The 25,066-nt window shown below is 44.4% G+C and overlaps 1 protein-coding gene across 1 annotated transcript; it reads right to left on the bottom strand.

Annotated features, from left to right (window-relative positions):
- Positions 1 to 63: 63 nt before the first annotated feature.
- On the bottom strand, positions 64 to 11,137 carry ddx23 (DEAD (Asp-Glu-Ala-Asp) box polypeptide 23). Its single transcript, XM_071371501.1, has 17 exons — positions 10,987 to 11,137; positions 9,010 to 9,185; positions 7,841 to 7,966; positions 7,448 to 7,541; positions 7,269 to 7,334; positions 7,004 to 7,142; positions 5,584 to 5,717; positions 4,921 to 5,033; positions 4,319 to 4,462; positions 3,956 to 4,181; positions 3,692 to 3,837; positions 3,399 to 3,576; positions 3,017 to 3,259; positions 2,717 to 2,868; positions 2,469 to 2,577; positions 2,011 to 2,185; positions 64 to 902 (listed from the first exon to the last, which is right to left on the bottom strand). Exons 1-17 carry the CDS (start codon positions 10,987 to 10,989, stop codon positions 679 to 681), a joined length of 2,448 nt encoding a protein of 815 aa, XP_071227602.1. The 5' UTR covers positions 10,990 to 11,137; the 3' UTR covers positions 64 to 678.
- Positions 11,138 to 25,066: the final 13,929 nt, after the last annotated feature.

Raw genomic sequence — 25,066 nt, forward strand, 5'->3', positions numbered from 1 at the left:
TGATATCAGAACCTTTGTAGGGCTCTGGTGAGATCAGTTTATGAAAGACTTATTTTAAAACGGTGTCAGTCAAAAGTTGGTTTTATTCACTTCATAGATATCAATGTAGCAAACATCACATCCCAAAATACTCATCATAACCAGCTGACTGATGAAAGAAAAAAACACCACATCTACCAGGTTTCTCTGGGAGACAAAAGGTATTCAATGTATTGGTCTTTTTACACCATTTTAAAACTTGTCACAACAGGGCTAACTCCAATGAAAAAATGTATAATACACAATCACACTACAACATTTCTGTCTTGGCCTTTTGGGACCGCTTGTGTGTGGTTACAGGGGATCTTTGAAATAAGTAGGTGTGGCGCTCACATGACCTTCCATTACCGTCTCTTCCCCACACAGACCAAGAAGCCCTCTATTCTCCTGTAGCAAAACCAGACGGCTATATGAACCCCCAGGCCCTTACATCAGCCTAACATTTCGTACAGTAGCCGGGCTACAGAAGAGGAAGCCTAACTATGGAGGAATGAGAAAGTAGGACTGTAGAGAGTGGCAAGACTGAGAAAGAGAAAAAAAGAACAGAACAGAAGACACAGATGATAAAAACGAGTGAAAACCCAGTGTGTGTGGTGGCAGGTCCTAGGGCGGCGTAACCATTTAACACGATCTGGCACGTCAGGCGAAGATTGTCTCCTCGCGCCTCTTCTTGGTGAGGATGGTACCAGGCTTGTGCTGGGCGTCGGGGTGGTTGGACAGCTCGGGGGGGCAGGTGGACACGGGGCTCTCCAGGAAGGCCTGCTTCAGGTCGTAGAACACTGACGAGTCCTCCTTGGTGAGGAAGGTCAGCGCCACGCCGCTCTTCCCAGCGCGACCCGTACGACCGATACGATGGATGTAGTCTGGAGGGGAGGGCGAAGGGGCAACGTCACAATAAGTAGTAAGACAAAGGTCTACACAGCAGTTAAAGCATTAAGAACTAAATCCATGACTGAAACTGTCTGGGACCAAGTTAACCTTGCAGAATATACATGCTTAACGATCTGCATGCTATTGTGTCAATTAGGGGAAAACACTGCATGAAACCTTTCCTCTCCCACACACACACTGCGCCCAACTTTAAAAACATTAGGCACCAAACAGAATTGAAGGAGCACCAGAAAGAGATTGATGTTTAATATAGTTGTGCTTACATCAATCGCATGAGCAGCAGACCCTTTCCTTTCTTCCTGTGCTCACCAGATTGGCCTAGACGCACGTCCTCTCAAGTTACCAGCTTATTATATAGCTAGGTAGCATGACTGAACAAGGTTGTTCGTTATCAAACCAACAATTAGACGCCTGGGATTACTTTGAAAATGGCCCGCGACACGGTTTGTGAAATTATAGAAAGTGCGTGTGATTCCACGATATAAAAGGAGGAGAGGTCGCTCCGGTAATATGGGTCATATTTTTTGGAATGGTTTGAGCTAGACACAAAGCAGTTTCCTTCGCTGTCAAGCATAACTGTCGTGAAGATGTGCTCCATTTGTCCTCTCTGGCACTCTGGAGGCTCAAGACAGTGAACTTGCAAAGTCTACTCTAAATTATATACATTATATATCTTTTTTTTACTGATGGGAGGAATAGATACTCCATATGCCTCTGTGACAGAGAACTTTAACCCCGGTCTACAAATATGGAAGGCAGTACAAAGTAACAAAATCCAACAGACAGGTGAGTGACCTAGAGCTGGAACAATAAAACTGAAAATGATTGACACTGACCATACCGATCACTTATCGCAGGCATCTCACTAAAATCGTTTAATACGATAAGTATCCTACACCTAGAGAAATGTGATCGTTAAATGCGCAAATTGATGCCGACAACCATCAAACTAGTAGTGTAACTGGTGCCCATTCATGTTAAAAACATATTGTTCTATTTATCATCATCGCATCAATTCAGGGAATTTTTCTCCACATCGCCCAGCTCTAGAGACCCCGGGGTCAAAGGTCATGGTCTTACCCTCGATGTTCTTGGCCATGTCGTAGTTGAGCACCATGGAGACGTCGTGGATGTCGATACCTCTCCCAGCCACGTCGGTGGCCACCAGGATGTCCTTGGCTCCGGCCTTCAGGTTGGACAGAGCAAACTCTCTCTGCTCCTGGCCCTTGCCACCGTGCAACGTGCAAGCATTGTACTGAAAGAGACCAGGCGAGAGAGGGGGAGAAACGTCATTAGAAAGAGAAGCATTATCAACCTCCTGGTTCCTAGAGTAGCCATAGTAGTGGTGAACGGATGACTAAAGGTCAAAATAGATGTATTTGAGGTGCCCTTGATTTAGTACTACGTTTGCACTTTTGGAGCTATTCCAGTCGTTACAGTGTACCAGGAAAACAAACCAGCACAGCTCAGGTATTAGAAAGTATTTGACCCAGTTCAGAGTGGTAAACATTTCCCATAATAAGAGCCTGAGGTCTCACCCCCATCTTCTCCAGAGACTTGGCCAGCACGTCGACACCCTTCTTCTGGTTGACGAAGATGATGATGGGCGGCTCGAACCCGCGCGCCAAAACATCCAGCAGCCTCTTCCTGGAAGACGAGACAACAAGGGAGACTCGGCATTAGCTACAGCTTCAGGGATAGAAGTGATGTGTGTGTGTGTGTGTGTGTGTGTGTGTGTGTGTGTGTGTGTGTCTCTCTCTCTCTCTCTCTCTCTCGAGTCTGTTACCTCTTCTCTCCCTCTCCCATGAGCAGGACCTTCTGTTCCACTCTCTCGTGGGGTTTACCAGCTGAACCGATGTACACCACGGCCGGACGACGCAGGTAGTTACGGGCCAACCGCTCTACCGCCGCGGGCATGGTAGCTGTGAACATGACCGTCTGAGAAACAGAGTGAGAAGGAGAGAGACGGACAGAAGGAGGAAAGGCAGGGGAAAGAGAATTCTCTTCTTAAATTGTACAGCTAGCTATAAAAATTGATATTTTCTTCAGTGAGTGTTTATCTACTAGGGCTTTAACAATCTCTCACCTGTCTGTACTTGTGTTTTCCCATCTCGAAGTTCATCTTCATTTTCTCGGGGTCCTCTGCCTCGTCCGTGTCTGGCTTCTGATTGGTCACAGGGATGTACTCCAGGATCTTCTGGACGTCAGGCTCGAAGCCCATGTCTATCATGCGGTCAGCCTCGTCCAGTACCACGTAGGTACAGCGGCCCAGGACCAGGTATCTGTTCTCCAACACGTCTATCAGACGACCCGGGGTGGCGATCACTATCTGGAAAACACACGCGTTTACTCAGACCTCACAAGCACGCGTCTTAATATGGGCAATAATATTGCGTGTGCATCTGCATGTTTGCGCGTGCAAAAATGTGTGTGTGTGTGTGTGCGCATGTTGTTTTCTAGTGTCTGACCTCGCAGCCCATCCGGAGGCGGAAGCCCTGGTCCTCCCTGGAGATACCGCCGATGACGGCCACGGTGCGGATGCCCAGAGGTTTCCCAAACTTAAGGGTCTCCTCCTCGATCTGCTGCGCCAGCTCACGGGTGGGGGCCAGGATCACTGCATACGGACCCTGGTCCGAGTCCTCGATCCTACAGGGACAGGGGAAAGAGGGGGTGAGAAGGATGTGTGGTTTGAATGAAGGACATGCAACTCTTGGAGAGTAGTTTGAGGGGTAACCCTCTGGCTGGGGAGGTGACACCTCACCTTTCATCCTTAGGCAGGGTCGTGATCCAGACCAATAGGGGGATGAGGAAGGCAGCCGTTTTACCGCTACCCGTCTCAGCCACGCCGATGATGTCGCGGTTCTGTAAGCCAATGGGGATGGCTTGTCTCTGGATTGGCGTTGGATCCTGGACAACAAGGGAAACAAAGAGGAGGCCATTTTTTATACAACAAGTAACAGCTTCAGTGCTGGATCAGGGGAAAGGCCCAAAGGTGGCGTGTGCATGCGAAGTCCTCACAGCTGACCTTGTAGCCACAGTTGTCGATGACCTCCACGATGTGTGGGGGCAGGTTGTACTCCTTCCAGTTCCGGATGGGGTGGGGGATCTTGCCACCCTTGGTGGTGATACTGTAATCCTCCCTGAAGATACGCCAGTCCCTGTCCGCCATCTCCTCCAGCTTCTTCTGCGACCAGTGTCTGTCATCCCAACGCTGCTTGGCCTCCTTCTTATGAACCTTCTTCAGTCGCACCCTGAGGAGCGGGAAGGGGATGGCGCAGAGGTTAGAGGACGACAATTACCCGTTTGAAGCCGTTTCAAAGACATCGATTCCAATGCGTTATAGCGGGCATGGTATTTTGCCAGGTGTGTTTGTGTGCGCGTGACTCACTCCTCCTGCTCCTTCTCCTCCAGTGTGCGTCTCGTCTCCATCATGTCCACGTAGAAATGGGACTGGTCTTTCTTCTGTTGCTTGAGGTCGATCCCAGCGATGAAGCCCCGGCCATACAGCTGAACCTGGTGCTTCTCTTTATAACTGAGAGACGGAGGCAGAGCGGGATATTAGATGGGAAGAGAGCAGGCGGCATAGGAGAGAGACAAATGTCTATTGAGGGAGCAAAGTTGTTAAAGGTATGCGTCTCTCTCTCGGATCTGAACACGTCTCTCAGATCCGAAACTGGCACGGGTCTGTTTTTCCACAGTCCTTTTCAGAACAGGAAAAACAGACCCGTGCCAGTTTCGGATCTGAGACGCGTTCCGTATCGGAGAGAGAGAGAAACCTCCATCCAAACGCTGCCAGTGCCATAAATAAATAAGTGATATTGACCAAATTAGCCAGTTACGTGTCCTTAAAAACAGCCTATAACAAATTACTCTGAATTTCGTCTCTGTTGGACCCGTGAAGGCCTCTAATCCAAATGATACATCTAATTCGGACACATCATGTTGGTGAAACTGTGAATTTATCATCCCAGTGTTCATATGCAGACTCACATGGGGTTGTAGTCGGTAGACGTGTCTTCAGAGGCATCCCACTCAAAGACAAACTTCCTGTCGTTCAGGTGACGTGTCCGCCGGCGCTTCTTAGTCCCGCCCAGGTAGCGCTCCTGATTGGACAGAGATGTGAGATGGCACAGTACACCGGCTCAAACACTTAGTTCAACCAATCATATCAAAGCTCACTCCTCCTAGACTGTACCACCGCACACTGACTCGGTACCGGTGCCCGTTATTGTGTTACTTTTTATTATTACTTTTTATTTTAGTCTACTTGGTAAATATTTTCTCCTTCTTGAACTGCACTGTTGGTTAAGGGCTTGTAAGTAAGCCTTTCACGGTAAAGTCTACACTTGTTGTATTCGGCGCTTGAGACGAAAAGTTTGATTTGACAAAAAATAATAAATAAATCTGAGAATCTCCAGTGAACATGTTTTTAGTCCAGGGTCATATTCACTAGGCACCAAACACAGGACGACAGACTCAAACAGGTAGGGATGACATTACGTTGTCCAATAAGAAACGTTGTTTCCATTTTGTATTGCAAAATATTTAGCTATGTTTTGCTACGGTATCCATGAATGAATACAACCCAGAAATGAGCCTGTTTTCCTGAAACCGGCACATGGCCTCAATCTCAACCTCAACCTCCAGACATACCTTAATGGCCTGGAGCTCCTTGCCCTTATCCTTCTCCTCTCTGATCTTCTGTCTTCCGTCGTCCGCTTGGTCCCCGTTGTTCTCTCGCTCCATCCGCTCTCTCCGTTCTCGTCTGTCCCTCTCCTGGGGGTCCTCTGGGACACGGACAGACATACACCTTGTGAGCCGACAGCATTTTCAATGGAACTGTGAAAACAACTTACACCCTAACTCCAAGCACTGTCAGAGACCGAACCAGAGGTCTAACAGTGAGATACCTAACTTCCAGAACCCTAGGTCATGTTCAGTGGAGTGCAACGTTACTGAAAGTTCAGATAGAAACACGTTATGTAGACCAGACATGCTTCTCTGTCGTGTAGAATAGGGAATCAGTTAAGTTCTTTAGAAGACATTTCTATCAGCGACATTCAGAATATTGCGACCTGACTAACCCCATATAGAATAACTATCTTCAAAGTAATGACTCGGGACGTCTAGTTGTGAAGTGAAAGCTTATTTTAGTAATATTACTCGTTCACGTTACATTTAACAACTTTAGATTCTACAAAACAATAAAAGAAAGTTGCTAGCGAAAGTCGGGATAATCATTTGTCACTTGTACATAATGGCGCGTTCTTCGTTTTTCTACAACCTGTCGCAAGGCATTCTGGTACTTGCAGTCAATAGCGTAATCCAATACTAACCAATACAACATAAATATGAATGTAGTTCTCTCAATCTCCATCACACGAATTCTAATACAATTACATATGTAAATAACTGTAAAGAAAATATATTTAGATACAGCTCAATGAATTAACTGTAATCATTAACTCTGTAACCCATTAAAAGTTACAACACCCCAAGCCCCTCCTACTCACCCACCATCTTCCTCCTGACTAACCCCAAGTCCCTCCTACTCACCCACCATCTTCCTCCTGACTAACCCCAAGCCCCTCCTACTCACCCACCATCTTCCTCCTGACTAACCCCAAGTCCCTCCTACTCACCCACCATCTTCCTCCTGACTAACCCCAAGTCCCTCCTACTCACCCACCATCTTCCTCCTGACTAACCCCAAGCCCCTCCTACTCACCCACCATCTTCCTCCTGACTAACCCCAAGTCCCTCCTACTCACCCACCATCTTCCTCCTGACTAACCCCAAGCCCCTCCTACTCACCCACCATCTTCCTCCTGACTAACCCCAAGCCCCTCCTACTCACCCACCATCTTCCTCCTGACTAACCCCAAGCCCCTCCTACTCACCCACCATCTTCCTCCTGACTAACCCCAAGCCCCTCCTACTCACCCACCATCTTCCTCCTGACTAACCCCAAGCCCCTCCTACTCACCCACCATCTTCCTCCTGACTAACCCCAAGCCCCTCCTACCTCACCCACCATCTTCCTCCCGACTAACCCCAAGCCCCTCCTACTCACCCATCATCTTCCTCCCGATGTCCTGGAACATCCTCCTCTTCTTCCTGTCCTCATCGATAGTCTTCTTCCTCTCCTCAGTCTGCTGCTGCCTCCTTTTCAGAGCCTCCGCCTCGCGCTCCGCCTTGGACAGGAACTTGGGCTGAGAGAGGGAAAGGCATTCAAATTCAGTAGGAGAAGCCTAGCTTAACATTCTTACACTCCCATCTTGCTCCTCACTGCAACCCAACAGATTGACAACCAAATGAGCACTCTTAAGGTCTCACACCTTTGCCTCCGCCTCCTCCTCTGCTTTCTTCTTGGCTAGAAGTTCCTCTAGAGACAGTGGCTGGACCTAAGAGAGATACAGAGAAATACTCATTATGAAGCACAATGCAACCCAAGGTACATCACAACGTGGCAGTTAGCTGGGCTTTGGAGAAGAGAGAGACTGCTCCCTGGTCTTACCTTGCTTTTCTTCTTTTTCTCATCTTCCTCATCCTCCTCTTTCTTCAAATCCTTCTCCCTCTTTATCCTGTCCTTGGACTTGGGGGAGAGGCTTCTGTAAGGAGAAGTAACCACTCAAGTTGAAAAGGTAAAGGAAAAAAAGATTTGAAAATGTCTCTGCATATTACGTGATGTTTTAAAGACGCATAGCTCACACTCAGTTACTGAACGGAACAAAGTGGGAGTGTTCCACATTCTGCTGAGAACATCAGCTCTTTATAATGCCTAGAGACGTTTTTAACGTCTCTGGATGGAACCATATCATTAGGACACCTTGATCTTGTTATTCGGCTCAAGCCTGCACCGAATAGTCACCCTGTGACTAAAACACCAGGCTGATTCAAGCCTACAGACCTGGATTTCTTGCTGCAGTCTTTGTCTCTGCGGTGACCGTCCTTGTCTCGGTCCTTGCGACCCCTCTCTCTGTTCTTGTCCCGGTCGTGCTCTTTTTCTCTCTCCTTGTCCTTCAGACGGCGATCTCTGGAGGGGAAGGAAAGGTCAGATGCATAGAAATATTACCAACCTGCGATAAACCCACTGGAAGTTAACTCGAAATGACACAACAAGGTTCCAGTTTAACAACGCTTACTAAACCGTATTAGCACACTACATGGTTGCCATTGCACTCAGGCCAGGTTCATCAACAACGAGACCCCTACACAGGCGCACTAATAACAGAGTGATAGCCCCGTAACAACAGAAACATAGGGATACTTAAAACATGAACTTAACACTGGACACCTTTCAAATACAGTGGAAAGACGGAGTCAGATAGCAGATGTGGTTCGCCTAGCCAGAATAGTTTCGATCAGTCGGTCGCACATCTTCCCTACAGGCCGAAACGCACCGCTGCATGAAAAACGTACCTCACTCCAGCGATGGAAGATGTCGCTGTACTCCTAATATTCCCATTATACAAACTGATAAATCGAGAAGATTGAAATACTGCTCTTTTTTTTTTTTTTTTTAAACAGCCTTTTTTCGTTCTCATGCTAGGTAGCAGAAGCCACAACAACCATTTTGGAATGACACGTAGAACATCGCATTGAACGACAAAGGATAGTCAGCCAATCAGGCTCAGAATGGACTACTTCGTTGCGCTGTGGAAATGTCTAAATAAAATTCCAAAATGGCTGCTATGGCTTCTGCTACCTAGCACGAGGACAAAGAAGGCTGTTTAATACGGTGTTTCCCAACCCTGGTCCTCAAGTACCACCAACAGTACACATTTTTATTGTAACCTGGATAAGCACACCTGATTCAACTTTTCAACTGATCATCAAGCCCTCAATGAGCTGAATGAAGTGTTCGGCCAGGACCATGGCTGGTAAACACTGTTTTAGAGAATGGGAATATTAAAGGTACAGCAGCATCTGCCATCCCTGGATTCCACGCTGCCCTGATTATGGCAGCAGTGCATTTCAATCTGTAGGGAAGCTGTACTAAATGCATCCGAAAGGTTGACACTATTCTGGCAAGTTGTTCGCATTCACCCACTACCAATAATTATGCGTCATTCAAACCTTTCTGCGGATTTCGATCGGTTGCGTTCACGAGAGCGTTGGCGAGGTTTCCGGTCCTTGGACGGGGAGCCTTTGCGTTCACGCTCTCGTGAGCGACTGCGTTTCCGCTCCCGATCCTTATCCTTGACTCCTGAGGTCTCTGCTGCATTGTTCTTGTCGGTTGGATCACCAGCCATCTGTGAGAACAGAATGAGTATAGCTTTGAGTTATAGGTCGTCAACTCCATGTTACCATCATATCAGTGTGTTATGTCCCCAACCCCCACTAAGTTCTGATTGTCTCCATTTATCGATTTCATGTACAACACTTAATGGTGTAACCATCATCCTATCAACTAGCTAATCACAAAAAAAAGACAACGATAATTTGATTCAAGTTTTTAGTGCTGGGCTGGAATAAAGAATTGCATGCTCAATAACTATATAGCTAGCTCTCTCTAATGAGTTGTTGGCCTCCGGCTTACATGGTTGGTTAGTGAACTAGCTAAATGTCAGGTAATTATCTACCTAGGTAGCTACTGAGGTAACTAGCAAGTATGATATTATCATCATGATTATTTTTTGCAAGACTCAAAAACAATCGTTTGGTATTTTTTTCATTAGTCCATTGTTAATGCGGTACCAAATGTTTTGCGTGTCAGCAGTCAAGTTTTCAAGATATTGGACTTCCAAGAAGAATATACCGAGTTCAAAACAACCGGGAACTCCAACTTCAGTGTGTTTCAAGACAACTGGGAACTCAGGGGGCAAAAAACAAACTTAGACTGGGAAAAACTGTTTTGAACAGTCATCCTACTTGGAATCCCAAGTCGGAAACGTAGACATCTTGTTAGAGCTTGTACTTTCCGACCTGAAGTCCCCCCCCCCCCCCAGTGCCCATGCTGTGGCAAAATTTGGTTAAATCATGGCCTTAGTGATCTTCAGGTCAGAAATTTCCAAGTTCCCAGTTGTTTTGAACACAGTACCAGTTGCCTTGAAAGCACCACCTGTGTCACTTCCACATCATCATGATGATACAAAATGGAAGTGACACTTTTGCTGCATTCAAACAACTGAGAGCTCAGGACTCTGAAATCTCCAACTTCAATGCATTCAAAACAACTGGGAATTGAGGGGGGAAAACGAGCTCCGACAGGGGAAACGTGATTGTAACGGTCATCCAACTCGGAATTCTTTCTAGAGCTCTGACTTACTGACCTTTAGATCACTGACGTAATGATTTGACCTCCGAGTTCCCAGTTGTTTTGAACGCGGCATTTGCTTCTTGAAAATCCTATATTTTATGGTGCGTTCAAGACAACTGGGAACTCTGAAAAACACAAGGTCAAATCATGACGTCAGCGATCTTTAGGTCAGAAAGTCAGCATTCTAGGAGGCCCGAGTTCCCAGATGGAATTCTGAGTTGGATGACCATTCAAATAGATTTTTACCAGTCTGAGGTCCCCCCTAGAGTTCTCAGTTGTCTAAATGACACGTTCAAAACAACTGGGAACTTGGAAAAACACGAAGTCAAATCATTACGTCAGTGATCTTCAGGTCAGAAAGTCGGAGTTCTACAAAGAAGCCCGAGTTCCCGAGTTGGAATTCTGAGTTGGATGACCATTCAAATCGATTATACCCTAGTCGGAGCTCGTTTTTTCCGAGTAGTTCCCAGTTGTTTTGGAACGCGGAATTAAAAACTTGACTGCTGACATGCAAAACATTCTGGGACAGTATCAACGCTGGGCTAATGGGGGAAAAAAGCGATTTAGTGGATTTTATCTTTAACTTCCTAACGTTACTTAGCTACTGGTAGTTAGATAGCTAACGTTAGATACTAGCTAGCAAGCAAGCTCGTTAACGACTGGGGGACAGATTATAGAAATAAAACACGTTTCATGGATTAAAGTCCAAACGTTATTTATAAACACTGCAACTGTAAGGTTTTACAGCCTAACCTAAGTAGGTAAAATGCATGTATATAACTTAAAATACGAACCATGGTCACTTAAAAACAAGATGCTTACGAACTATCTTCGTTTTACCAAGCCGCCATGTTGCACGACGCCACAAATGAAAAGAACAGCGGATTCTGAGTCTGGTAATTGTGGTTTTCTAGAGGCGTTGCACAGTGTAGGTTCAGCATGGTGTTAAAAACATTTTCACTACATTTCCCAAGAAACACCGGTACAAGATTAGGGCCCACATTGTTTAGAACAAGGATACCTAAATGCCTGCGTGGTAATTCGTTGAACTGTTATGCACATTTGAAACGCAAGGTGGCGCAAACTTGCTTATGTGTTTTCAACAGACGAGAAGCAAGTCTGCTACTGATAGATAGTCGAGTCAATGATGTAGTAGCCTATGTAAACAACATAATACAGCCTATGGCTACAGTAGGCCAAACATAAAGAGACTGTTCTACACATTTATTAATTGAAGATCCGGAGAAGAGAACGGATACATTCTATCAACAGAATATCCATTAGGCTTACATTGGTTGAAATGAATTTGTGGCATTCCACTTCTATACTCAAATTTGATTTGATATTTCACTATGACTTTAGTATAACATTAACAGGAAAGGAAATCCACCATGCAACATCGACAATTTCCCCTAACTGTGTATTGCCTATTATTGAGAAGGGCCTCCCCATTTATCTGCAGTATCATCAAACAGTTAGGTGATAGAGAGATGGAGGGAAAGGAGAAAAGAGACACCCAGTTCCATTTCGCCATGTGTGATTTAGTCAGCCATCTATTCATTATTCATGTAGAGACTACCAATCATGTTCCAGTCATTGAATAACAGGTGTTTCTCTCAGAACCAATTCCTGCCCGGCTGCACCTCACCTTTCCCCCATCTGTCCTTATTGTTCCCCTTTACCCTCTCTGTACAGTCCCTTGCAGCCGCAACTAGATCCCTGCGCCCGCCTCTCCCTATTCCACTATGAGCCACGTGCATTATATGCTCCTCTCTCTACGGACTCTGCACTGTAGTCAGCAGATTTTCACAACAGAATACCTCTCTCTGAAATTGAGGATTTGTGTATCTGGAAGATCTGATTAAAGGATTTGCTTTATCTGCCATTTGGAGCCACACTCCCACATCCACGAGAGGACACACACGGACACAATCCCACAAGAGGACACACACTTGTGCACACAGACAAGCAGACAGGAACAACAAGGCATAGCACAGTAGGCTGCTACAGCGGAAGTATGGTTGGGTGATAGGGAATTTATGGCTTTTGTAGGATAGCTTATGTCAGAGTATCAGTCACTGTACTGTAACTGTCTTCATATCATATCTCAATATTCATATCTCAATCTCTACTATAGTCTGTGCAAGGGTAAACACGGAGTTTAAGGACAGACAGCCTCGCCAGGAGCTGAGACGGGAGAGGAGCTGATTCTTATTCTGGGCCTGCCTTTGGCTCCAGGGGGACATTGAGAGAGAGGTGTGGAGCAGCTATGGATGAGAAAACGATATCAGCATGGAGACAGATCAAAGTTGATGCTAAACAGGGGTGAAACTGAAAAACAACAGGGGGGGAACAATACATTGATTATTCACTCGGTTGCATAGTAATGGTGGATGCTGTTGTGAATGTGAGGTGAAGCTGTCAATGATAATCTTTCTTTCTCTGGATTTTGTTTTGTCTTTTCTCATCTGTGAACAAAAGAGTAGAAGTAAAAGGTGAAAATGAGGCGCAGCTGTAGACAGGGTTAATACTGTATCTTCATAGTCATACACAGATTCAGTGACAGTGTTGTGAAACAAAGCAATGCACGTCTATCAAACACTATGTATTGATTTGAAATGGAATGGAATACAGGCTACGTAATTGATTTTTAAGGTTGATTGAATGACAAAATATGTCTTGAGGCAAAGGATTTTCTCACAAAGAATGTATGGACACACAAGGTCAACGGTATGATTGTGTATATTTTTGGCTGTATGAAAAAACGTCAGCCGACTGTTCTCACAGACACACACACACACACACATACCATCCTACTGTTGCTATGACAACAGATTTGAGAGAAAATGTAAAGTTATCATGTGTTCTTTGCTTGCTCCTGGCTAAATCATAATAAGTATGGAGTGAAAATTCAACAAAATCCCTCAACTGCTCTAAACTGTACAAACAAATCTAGTGGTTTCAACTAATTGTTATTAAGTAACTGGTTATTTTTGGGGTTTACTTAACTTTTCGGTCCAAGTGTTACCTGAACTAAAAACAATTAGTTGGCCCAAACTTAGCTCTAATGTGAGAAAACGTAGGCAAAAATTCAGTCAACTTAAAATGATATGTTTGCTCAAGTTGTCTCATATGTTCATTCGACTAGAAATTATTTATTTGGGCATCTTACCTAAAAACGGATATGTAACTAGTTATACACACACACACACACACAGTGCTTTTAACATGAAATATTTTAAATGTATGTATTTGACACAGGTTGTCATACATGATTACATTGTGCATGTTCATTTGTACAGTAATTCATATTCAACATGTCCTCACTTGGGATTTAAACTCACAACCTCTTGGTTCACAGTATTCCAGTCATCCTGCAACACCACCATGTCTGTGTCAATGACTGATTTCACCTGTATTGCTACACTTTGCACTTCATGTTAAATGTTAAAAGCTCTGTTAAAAGTACACTCAAGAAAACCGATTTTATTTATCATAGTAATTCAGGAGTAACATTAAAACAGAATAATATTCCCCAACAACATTACACAAAAATAGCTTAAATCAGTAATAGTCAGATTAACTGATAATTGACACAGCCATTGAGACGTATCAGGACGATCAGAATGCCATGTTCAAAAGAACTGGGAACTCTGAAAAATACGAGCTCGGACTGGGAAAAGTCGATTTGAACGGTCATCCAACTCGGAACTCCAACTCGGGAACTCGGGTCTCTTCTAGAGCTCCAACTTTCAATCGGAAGATCACTGACGTCATGATTTGACCTCGTATTTTTCCAAATTCCCAATTGTTTTGAACGCGGCATAAGAGGTTGTGAGTTCAAATCCCAGATGAGGACATGTTGAATAATAATTGCTGTATACATGAACATGCATAATGTAATCCTGTATGTCAACATATGCAAGTTGAAAACATCGTATGTTAAAAGCACTGTGTGTGTGTGTGTTATTTTAAGTTAACTGAATTTTTGCCTACGTTTTCACAAGTTGGAGCTGAGTTTGGGCCAACAATTCTTTCAGTTCAGGTAACACTTGACTGAAGAGTTGACTAAACAAAAAAGGCTGTGGAACCAGTTACTTAATAATATATTATTTACAGTGTATCATCGACCTGATACGATATGATGTGCTCTTATTGGATTGATTGATGTTTCTTCCTGCTTCTCCTGTGTGAGGAAGGAATGCCTCAGTCCCAGAGGAATGTCCAGAGTTCATACACCTTGGCAGAGGGCTGAGCCTTTCTAAAGGCCACATAGTCATCAAACAACAGAGTAGAACATTTGTTGTGCAGTGTACCCCCATCCAATAACCACAGGGTAGCTGCAGTTGTCTGTTCTACAGCGTAGTGTGCCTTCAGAAAGTATTCACACCCGTTGACTTTTTTTGTGTGTATTACAAAGTGGAATTAAAATGGATTGAATTGTAATTTCAAGTCAACGTTCTCAACTAAATACTCTGTAATGACAAAGTGGAAGAAACATTCTAACATTTGTAAAAGATTAATGAAAAAAAAACATTAATATATCTTGATTAGGTAAGTATTCAAACCTCTGAGTCAATTACATGTTAGAATTACCTTTGGCAGCTATTACAGCTGTGAGTCTTACTGGGCAAGTCTGTAAGAGCTTTCCACACCTGGATTGTGCAACATTTGCCCATTATTCTTTTCAAAATTCTTGAAGCTTTGTCAAATTGTTTGTTGATCATTGCTAGACAACCATTTTCAGGTCTTGCCTAACTGTAACTCGGCCACTCAGGAACATTCAATGTCTTCTTGGTACGCAACTTCAGTGTAAATTTGGCCTTGGGTTTTAGGTTATTGTCCTGCTGAAAGGTGAATTCATCTCCCAGTGTCTGGTGGAAAACAGACTGAACCAGGTTATCCTCTAGGATTTTGCCTGTGCTTAGCTCCATTCCATTTATTTGTTATCCTGAACCCCCCCCCCAGTCCTTAATGATTACAAACATACCGATAACATGATGCAGCCACCACAATGCTTGAAAAGAAGGAGAGTGGTACTCAGTAGTGTGTTGTATTGTATTTTCCCCAAACATAACACTTTGTATTCAGGACTTTGTATTGCTTTGCCACATTTTTTGCAGTATTACTTTAGTGCCTTGTTGCAAACAGGATGCATGTTTTGGAATATTTGTATTCTGTTCAGGCTTCCTTCTTTTCACTCTTGTCAATGAGGTTAGTATTGTGGAGTAGCTACAATGTTGTTGATCCATCCTCAGTTTTCTCCTATCACAGCCATTAAACACTGTAACTGTTTTAAAGTCACCATTGAGCTCATGGTGAAATCCCTGAGCGGTTTCCTTCCTCTCCGGCAACTGAGTTAGGAAGGACGCTTGTATCATTGTAGTGACTGGGTGTATTGATACACCATCCAAAATGTAATTAAAACCTGTAATTAAGAACTTTGCTAATAGGGATATTCAATGTCTGCTCTTTATTTTATTTTACCCATCACCTACCAATAGGTGCCCTTCTTTGCGAGGCATTGGAAAACCTCCCTGGTCTTTGTGGTTGAATCTGTGTTTGAAATTCACCGCTTGACTGAGGGACCTTACAGATAATTATATGTGTTGGGTACAGAGATGAGGTAGTCATTCAAAAATCATGTTAAGCACTGTTATTGCACATACAGCGAGTCCTTGCAATTTGTTATGTGACTTGTTCTTTATTTTGGCTTGCCATAACAAAGGGGTTGAATACTGACTGACTCAAGACATTTCAGTTTTTAATTCTTAATTAATGTGTAAAAATATATAGAACAAAATGGCACTTTGACATTATAGGGTAGTGTGTGTAGGCCAGTGACCAAAACATCTCAATTTAATCTATTTTAAATTCAGGCTGTAACATAAAAAAATGTGGGGAAAGTAAAGGGGTGTGAATACTTTCTGGAGGCGCGATATGTATTGTAGCCTATTCTGCAGTGAATGTAGTGAGTTGCCAACACAAGAACTGGCATGAGAACTGAATAGCGCACAGGTGACCGACCATGAATATTCGAATGCGATTGGGAATTCTAACTGACCTAATTGGCTGTTGTTTATCCAGCAAGTTTAGTTCATCTCTGTTATGGTAGGTACATGGTTTGGTAGCTCTGCCATGTGAGATCATTGGTCATTTTGCATGATCGTTAGGAGCGTCCAAGTTCAAGCACTTTTAGCAAATGTTGCGTAATATAAGCCATTACATTGTCTTAATGGCCCAGGGCTGTGTGTCGATACTATAGGCGTTGGAAGAAGACGTCAGTGATTTCTTGTATAAGGCGATGTAGTGTTGCTTAGTGTTCATTTTGCTTTCAAAATCATTTGCTTGTTTCAGATTTTTTTTAGACTTTGAAATGTACACAAATGGTGGATTGCTGATCTATCAGTTTGAGCCTACGCACAACCTTGTCTTGAGTCAAGGGAATGCAGGAAAGATAAGCCATGCTATTTGTTTCAAGGAAAATGAAGACTATAATGCAAACTAGACCAAACAAAACCTCCAATCAGCAGATGAGCTACAGTAACTTGACCTGACCTCCATATATCTATACACCTCAAACCTCCAACATAAACGTCCAGCAACCCACCCCCTACCCACATCCCAAACCCCCAAAACGCCCTGCGCCCGATCCCCAACCCCTTATGCCCCTGACGCCAAGCACCGTTGTCTAATTAAACAGCTAAATGAGAGCATTCACTGTGAACATGCCCACGGGGCAAGCCAAACCGGGGGGGTTGGGACAGGCAGGGGGATGGGGATGGGGAGGTGAGGGGGGGCAGGATGGGTAAACTTATGGGGTCTCTGTAGTAGGGGCAGATGAGGGCTGGATGGGGGAGAGGGTTTGGCTGGGGGGGGGGGGCTGATAGTCACATAAGAGGACATCGCTCCAGCAGACGTGAACAGAGTGCAGTCATGCGTGAGCGCCAACTGGGCCGCTGCTGCTTACCTCTATCAAATACACATGGGAATGAGAGATATGCAGAGCACACAGGATAAACTGCTTAGTAGTATACAGAGGACAGATATACACGCACGCACGCACGCAAACAGATAAAAGGAACCACATACGACTGAACATAGAAACACATGGGTACGCGTCAATGACGTAGGGTTCAGGCCATAGCACACATTCGAATAACCAAAATTGCTCATCCCCACTGCTCCAATTACTATCACCATAATATAAGTTGATTATGAATAAGAATTTGATCTCAACTGACTTGCCTAGTTAAATAAAGGTTAAATAAATAAAATACAAATTATGATGAGCAATAGATGGTAAACCAGACAGACTGATTGAATAATAGGAGCGGTCGTATTAAGGAAAAGGGCTATACTATCAGTGGTAGACATTTTACAATAAATGTGGATTCGATTTGATTGTGAGCACATTAAGTATGCTAAAATTGTTTAATATAGCTCATATTTACAGTATATGGCTATGTCCTGCGGGTGCGGGGACAACAGAAAGGCCCAGGCATATGCTGTCTGGGGAAGTCGACGTGATTTATTGGGCACCCCAGAGCACACAGCCATGCACAGACTGATGCTACAGGGCTGCCTGAAGTCATTACATCAAAATAGCTCTGGATAGAGAAATCGAACAGGAATGTATGTCATGACTGAGGTTCACTTATTTGAAGTCCTATGTGATCATAGAAGCGCTGCTTTATTTCTCAAATCAAAATATATATATATATATATTTGTCACATGCGCCGAATACAACAGGTGTAGACCTTACAATGAAATGCTTACTTACAAGCCCTTACCAACAATGCTGTTTTAAGAAAAATAAGAGTTAAGAAAAATATTTACTAAATAAACTAAAGTAAAAAATAAAAGAGCAACAATAAAATAACAATAACGAGGCTATATACGGGGGTTGGTACCAAATCTGTGTGTTCCTCTGTCTTATAAACCGGGGATGTTAAATTGGTCTCGAGAAACAGATCTGCACGCGTGCATACAAACATCAAAAATACAAATAAACACAGTCCCCCCTCCTAGCTCTATCGAGTCCGTGTTTTAGAGCCCCGTTTCTACACCACGAGACAGGAATTATGGCCGTCACAGTGGCCTCAGCAGCGCTCGCTCAGAGGGAGGCAGAGAGAGGCTTTGTGCGTCTGTGTGTCACTGGGTGCAGATAGCCTATCAGTAATCATGCAGCATAGCTCTGAATCCCCTCCCTCACCCGGTCTCTCTCCGTGCGGTGTCTGATAAAGGCGTTGTGTGCGTGTGTGTGTGCGCGCGGGGTGCCACGTCTGATAGATGATGTACTTATTTGGTAACAAGCATCACTGCAGATCGGCCATTTTCCCGTCTAATAGTTGAACAACCATCACTCCTCAAGAGGATTTCAGACCAGTTGGGCAGAACTCTTGCCCTAAATCACCCTCTCTCCGCTCCTACTTCCCCTCTGCCAGCTCCCCCACCTCGGCTAACCCCTCACCGCCCCCCACCAACCCTCGCCTCTCTCTTCCATCCACGTGGCGAAGAGAAAATTTCCCTTTGTCAAGACTTCATAGACCAGTTGCTGAAACATCCAGCCAATCCCTTTGTTTTATATTACTGTATATATATATGATCATTGTCATTTACAGCTCTATTTCTTACAATGCATCAATCCACAATGGCCGGGATTTTTTTAAATAAATTGCATATTTATGGTCATGATGTCTGGGCCTTTCTCCAATGCTAATGACAGGTTTCAGAAATGTGCTAGATTCTTTTTTTAATCAAACAGGTTTATTTATGTTAGGATATTTTGTCATCATGATGTTTGGCTTTGTACTCATGAGTCTTATCCTAAAAAAACAATGCAAATTCCTTACGGCTCCTAACCAACTGTGCTATTTAAAAAAAAAAATGTTTGCATTGTTTGTAACTTATTTTGTATATAAAGTTTCTGCTACCGTCGCTTATGACCGAAAATAGCTTCTGTACACCAGAACAGCGATTACTCACCTCAAACTGGACAAATACTTTTTTTCTTTAATGAGTCCGGCGCAAAGGATATGCTGCTTTCCGGAGACCAGGCCCAAATCCCCGTCATTTGCGTGAAGAAAAGGCGGAGATACAGAGGAAGAAGGTCGGGGTGCCTTGTGAGGATTCGGAGGCGAGTGAGTATATCGCCACTACCATCGGTTCTATTGGCCAACGTGCAATCACTGGAAAACATACTCGATGATCTACGGTCGAGACTATCCTACCAACGGGACATTAAAACAGTAATATCTTATGTTTCACAGAGTCGTGGCTGAACGACGACACAGATAATATAGAACTGGCTGGGTTTTCCATGCATCGGCAGGACAGAGCAGCTACGTCTGTTAAGACGAGGAGCGGGGGGTATGTCTATTTGTCAATAACTGCTGGTACGCAATGTCTAATATTAAAAAAGTCTAGAGGTATTGCTCGCCTGAGGTAGAGTACCTCATGATAAGCTGTAGACCACACTATCATCCAAGAGAGTTCTCCTCTATATTATTCGTAGCCATCTATTTACCACCACAAACCGATGCTGGCACTAAGACCCCACTCACCGAGCTGTATAAGGCCATAAGCAAAGAAGAAACTGCTAATCCAGAAGCGGCGTTCCTAGTGGCTGGGGATTTTAATGCAGGCAAACTTAAATCCATTTTACCTAATTTCTACTAGCATGTCATATCTACAACCAGAGGGAAAAATGTGCCCTCAATTTGGCAAATCTGACCATAATTCTATCCTCCTGATTCCTGCTAACATGGAAAAACTAAAGCAGGAAGTACCAGTGACTCGCTCAATACGGAAGTGGTCAGATGCTACGCTACAGGACTCTTTTGCTAGCACAAACTGGAATATGTTCCGTGATTCATCCAATGGCATTGAGGAGTATACCACCTCACCTCAGCTTCATCAATAAGTGCATGGACGACGTCATCCCCATGTTGACCGTACGTACATATCCCAACCAGAAGCCTGTGCATTGACTCATTATTGTTGTGTAATTTTATTCTGTTACTTTTTATAAAAAAATGTACTTTAGTTTATTTAGCAAATATTTTCTTAACTCTATTTCTTGAACTGCATTGTTAGTTAATGGCTTGTAAGTAAGCATTTCACGGTAAGGTCTACACCTGTTGTATTTGGCGCATGTGACAAATACAATTTGATTTGATTTGATTTGAATAAATCACGAGGCAGATCCCATCTGGGAACTTCTTCGACACCAAATTAGAGGTACTGTATTTGGATCCAAACATTTTATACAACAATTAACAACTGTGAAAACAAAATGTCCTCCTTATTAAACGGCTGCAGTCTATGGCAGAAGATCTTTCATCAATTCACCATATGCATGGCCTGGAGCAACCTGACACAGCTCACTGGCTAAATGAACATGCTGTGTCTGGCCAGATGTTTGCCTAATTTGCCAGGACTTCTATATGCTAGGCATTTTTTCCAACCCTGTGTGTGTGTGTGTGTGTGTGTGTGTGTGTGTGTGTGTGTGTGTGTGTGTGTGTGTGTGTGTGTGTGTGTGTGTGTGTGTGTGTGTGTGTGTGTGTGTGTGTGTGTGTGTGTGTGTGTGTGTGTGTGCATGCATGTGTGCTTGTGTGTGTGTGCGTGCGTGCGTGCATGCATTATAATGAGTGCTAGGCCTATGTACTGCATATACTGTAGAAAGAGACAGACATCAAATTAAATCAAATCAAAGTTTATTCGTCACGTGCGCCGAATACAACATGTGTAGACCTTACAGTGAAATGCTTACTTACAGGCTCTAACCAATAGTGCAAAAAAGGTGTTAGGTGAACAATAGGTAAGTACAGAAATAAAACAACAGTAAAAAGACAGGCTATATACAGTAGCGAGGCTATAAAAGTAGCGAGGCTACATAGAGACACCGGTTAGTCAGGCTGATTGAGGTAGTATGTACAAGTAGATATGGTTAAAGTGACTATGCATATGAACAGAGAGTAGCAGTAGTGTAAAAGAGGGGTTGGCGGGTGGTGGGTGGTGGGTGGCGGGTGGTGGGACAAAATGCAGATAGCCCGGTCAGCCAATGTGCGGGAGCACTGGTTGGTCTGCCCAATTGAGGTAGTATGTACATGAATGTATAGTTAAAGTGACTATGCATATATGATAAACAGAGAGTAGCAACAGCGTAAAAAGAGGGATTGGGGGGGGGCACACTGCAAATAGTCCGGGTAGCCATTTGATTACCTGTTCAGGAGTCTTATGACTTGGGGGTAAAAACTGTTGAGAAGCCTTTTTGTCCTAGACTTGGCACTCCGGTACCGCTTGCCATGCGGTAGTAGAGAGAACAGTCTATGACTGGGGTGGCTGGGGTCTTTGACAATTTTTAGGGCCTTCCTCTGATACCGCCTGGTGTAGAGGTCCTGGTTGGCAGGCAGCTTAGCCCCAGTGATGTACTGGGCCGTACGCACTACCCTCTGTAGCGCCTTGTGGTCAGAGGCAGAGCAATTTCCGTACCACGCAGTGATGCAACCAGTCAGAATGCTCTCGATGTTGCAGCTGTAGAACCTTTTGAGGATCTCAGGACCCATGCCAAATCTTTTTAGTTTCCTGAGGGGGAATAGGCTTTGTCGTGCCCAAGACGACTGTCTTGGTGTGTTTGGACCACTCTAGTTTGTTGGTGATGTGGACACCAAGGAACTTGAAGCTCTCAACTTGAAGCTCTCAAGCTCGGTCCTCCTTTTCCTGTAGTCCACAATCATCTCCTTAGTCTTGGTTACGTTGAGGGATAGGTTGTTATTCTGGCACCACCCGGCCAGGTCTCTGACCTCCTCCCTATAGGCTGTCTCGTCGTTGTCGGTGATCAGGCCTACCACTGTTGTGTCGTCTGCAAACTTAATGATGGTGTTGGAGTCGTGCCTGGCCATGCAGTCGTGGGTGAACAGGGAGTACAGGAGGGGACTGAGCACGCACCCCTGTGGAGCTCCAGTGTTGAGGATCAGCGTGGCAGATGTGTTGCTACCTACCCTCACCACCTGGGGGCAGCCTGTCAGGAAGTCCAGGATCCAGTTGCAGAGGGAGGTGTTTAGTCCCAGGATCCTTAGCTTAGTGATGAGCTTTGAGGGTACTATGGTGTTGAACGCTGAGCTGTAGTCAATGAATAGCATTCTCACATAAGTGTTCCTTTTGTCCAGATGGGAAAGGGCATTGTGGAGTGCAATAGAGATTGCATCATCTGTGTATCTGTTTGGGCGGTATGCAAATTGGAGTGGGTCTAGGGTTTCTGGCATAATGGTGTTGATGTGAGCCATTACCAACCTTTCAAAGCACTTCATGGCTACGGACGTGAGTGCTATGGGTCTGTAGTCATTTAGGCAGGTTGCCTTTGTGTTCTTGGGCACAGGGACTATGGTGGTCTGCTTGAAACATGTTGGTATTACAGACTCAATCAGGGACATGTTGAAAATGTCAGTGAAGACACCTGCCAGTTGGTCAGCACATGCCCGGAGGACACGTCCTGGTAATCCGTCTGGCCCCGCAGCCTTGTGTATGTTGACCTGTTTAAATCTTTGGTGAATCACCACAAATGTTCTATCTTCACAACTCTGCCCATTAGCTCTGAGGTAAATTGTAACGTAAAGAGTAAAAAAAACCTTGCAGGTGACTATCATGCTGTACAGGCTCTTCAGAATGTATTCAGACCCCTTGACTTTTTCCACATTTTGTTAAGTTACATGCTTATTCTAGAATGAATTAAATATTTTTTTCTTCCTCAGCAATCTACAGACAATAACCTATAATGACAAAGTGTACACAGGTTTTTAGAAATGTTCGCAAATAAACAGAAATACCTTATTTACATAAGTATTCAGACCCTCTACTATGAGACTCAAAATTGAGCTCAGGTGCATCCTGTTTCCATTGATCATCCTTGAGACGTTTCTACAACTTGATTGGAGTCCACCTGTGGTAAATTCAATTGATTGGACATGATTTGGAAAGGCACACACCTCTCTATATAAGGTCACACAAGTTGACAGCGTATGTCAGAGCAAAAACACAGCCATGAGGTCAAGGGAATTGTACGTAGAGCTCCGAGACAGATCTGGGCAAGGGTCAAAAAGATGTCTGCAGCATTGATGGTCCCCAAGAACACAGTGGCCTCCATCATTCTTAAATGGAAGAAGTTTGGAACCACCAAGACTCTTCCTAGATCTAGCCTCCCAGCCAAACTGAGCAATCGGGGGAGAAGGGCCTTGGTCAGGGAGGTGACCAAGAACCTGATGGCTACTCTGACAGAGCTCTAGAGTTCTTCTGTGGTGATGGGAGAACCTTCCAGAAAGACAACCATCTCTGCAACGTTCCACCAATCATGCCTTTATGGTAGAGTGGCCAGATGGAAGCCACTCCTCAGTAAAAGGCACATGACACCCCACTTGGAGTTTTCCAAAAGGCACCTAATGACTCTCAAACCATCAGAAACAAGATTTTCTGGTCTGATGAAACCAAGATTGAACTCTTTGGCCTGAATGCCAAGAGTCACGTCTGGAGGAAACCTGGCATCATCCCTACAGTGAAGCATGGTGGTGGCAGCATCATGCTGTGGGAATGTTTGGTCAGGATCGAGGGAAAGATGAACAGAGCAAAGTACAGAGAGATCCTTGATGAAAACCTGCTCCAGAGCGCTCAGGACCTCAGACTGGGGGGCGAAGGTTCACCTTCGAACAGGACAACGACACAAAGCACACAGCCAAGACAACGCAGGAGTGGCTTTGGGACAAGTCTCTGAATGTCTTTGAGTGGCCCAGCCAGAGCCTGGACTTGAATCCAATCAAACATCTCTGGAGAGACCTGAAAATAGCTGTGCAGCGACGCTCCCCATCCAATCTGACAGAGAATGAGAGAAACTCCCCAAATACAGGTGTGACAAGCTTGTAGCGTTATACCCAAGAAGACTCAAGGCTGTAATCGCTGCCAAAGGTGCTTCAACAAAGTACTGAGTAAAGGGTATGAATACTTATGTAAATGTGATATTTAAGATTTGCAAAAATCTCTAAAAACCTGTTTTTGCATTGTCGTTATGGAGTATTGTGTGTAGATTGATGAGGGGAAAAAACGATTTCATCAATTTTAGAATAAGTTTGTAATGTAACAAAATGTGGAAAAAGTCAAGGGGTATGAATAATTTCCAAAGGCACTGTATATCTAGTGTGTAACATACAGTTGGAGATGCAACAGCTGTCCCCTGATCCACTGATCCAAGGATCATTAGCAGGATCTGGCAGAAGAGGAGATCTGTTGTAGATTGGTAACAGCAGAGTGTGCTCCCACCTCGGCCGCTTTCTGCTGGCTTTCCCTGTGTCTCAGACACCCCCGCAAGCACAGACACCACCCCAGCCCAGATGCTCTCTGAGCCTGGACAGATGTGCCTCTGCCACTCTGTCACAGTTGAGGAGATGGAAAAATGTGTGTTTGTTTGTTTGTACGTCTACGTGTATGCGAGATGTGTATATGTGTATATGTGTGTGTGTGTGTGTGTGTGTGTGTGTGTGTGTCACTTACGATAAGGTAGTATTTCTATGTAAGCTCAGGAATCCCAAACTCTCCTCTGCTCCTATGTGTCCATCATGGCACAGAGAGTGACAACAAGACACAGACCGAGACACAGCGAAGGACAAAGATCATTAGAAGGAAATATATAAATACAGAGGGGGAGAAGGACAGCTTTAAGGGAAAAGGGTGAGAGGAGGGAGCAACAGAGAGAGAGAGAGAGAGAGACGAGAGTGAGCGAGAGAGTGAGAATGTGTGTGTGAGAATAAGAGAGAGAGAGAGAGAGAGAGAGAGAGAGAGAGAGAGAGAGAGAGAGAGAGAGAGAGAGAGAGAGAGAGAGAGAG

The sequence above is a fragment of the Salvelinus alpinus genome, chromosome 28 (genome assembly GCF_045679555.1).
Source record: "Salvelinus alpinus chromosome 28, SLU_Salpinus.1, whole genome shotgun sequence".
Taxonomy (NCBI): Eukaryota; Metazoa; Chordata; class Actinopteri; order Salmoniformes; family Salmonidae; genus Salvelinus; species Salvelinus alpinus.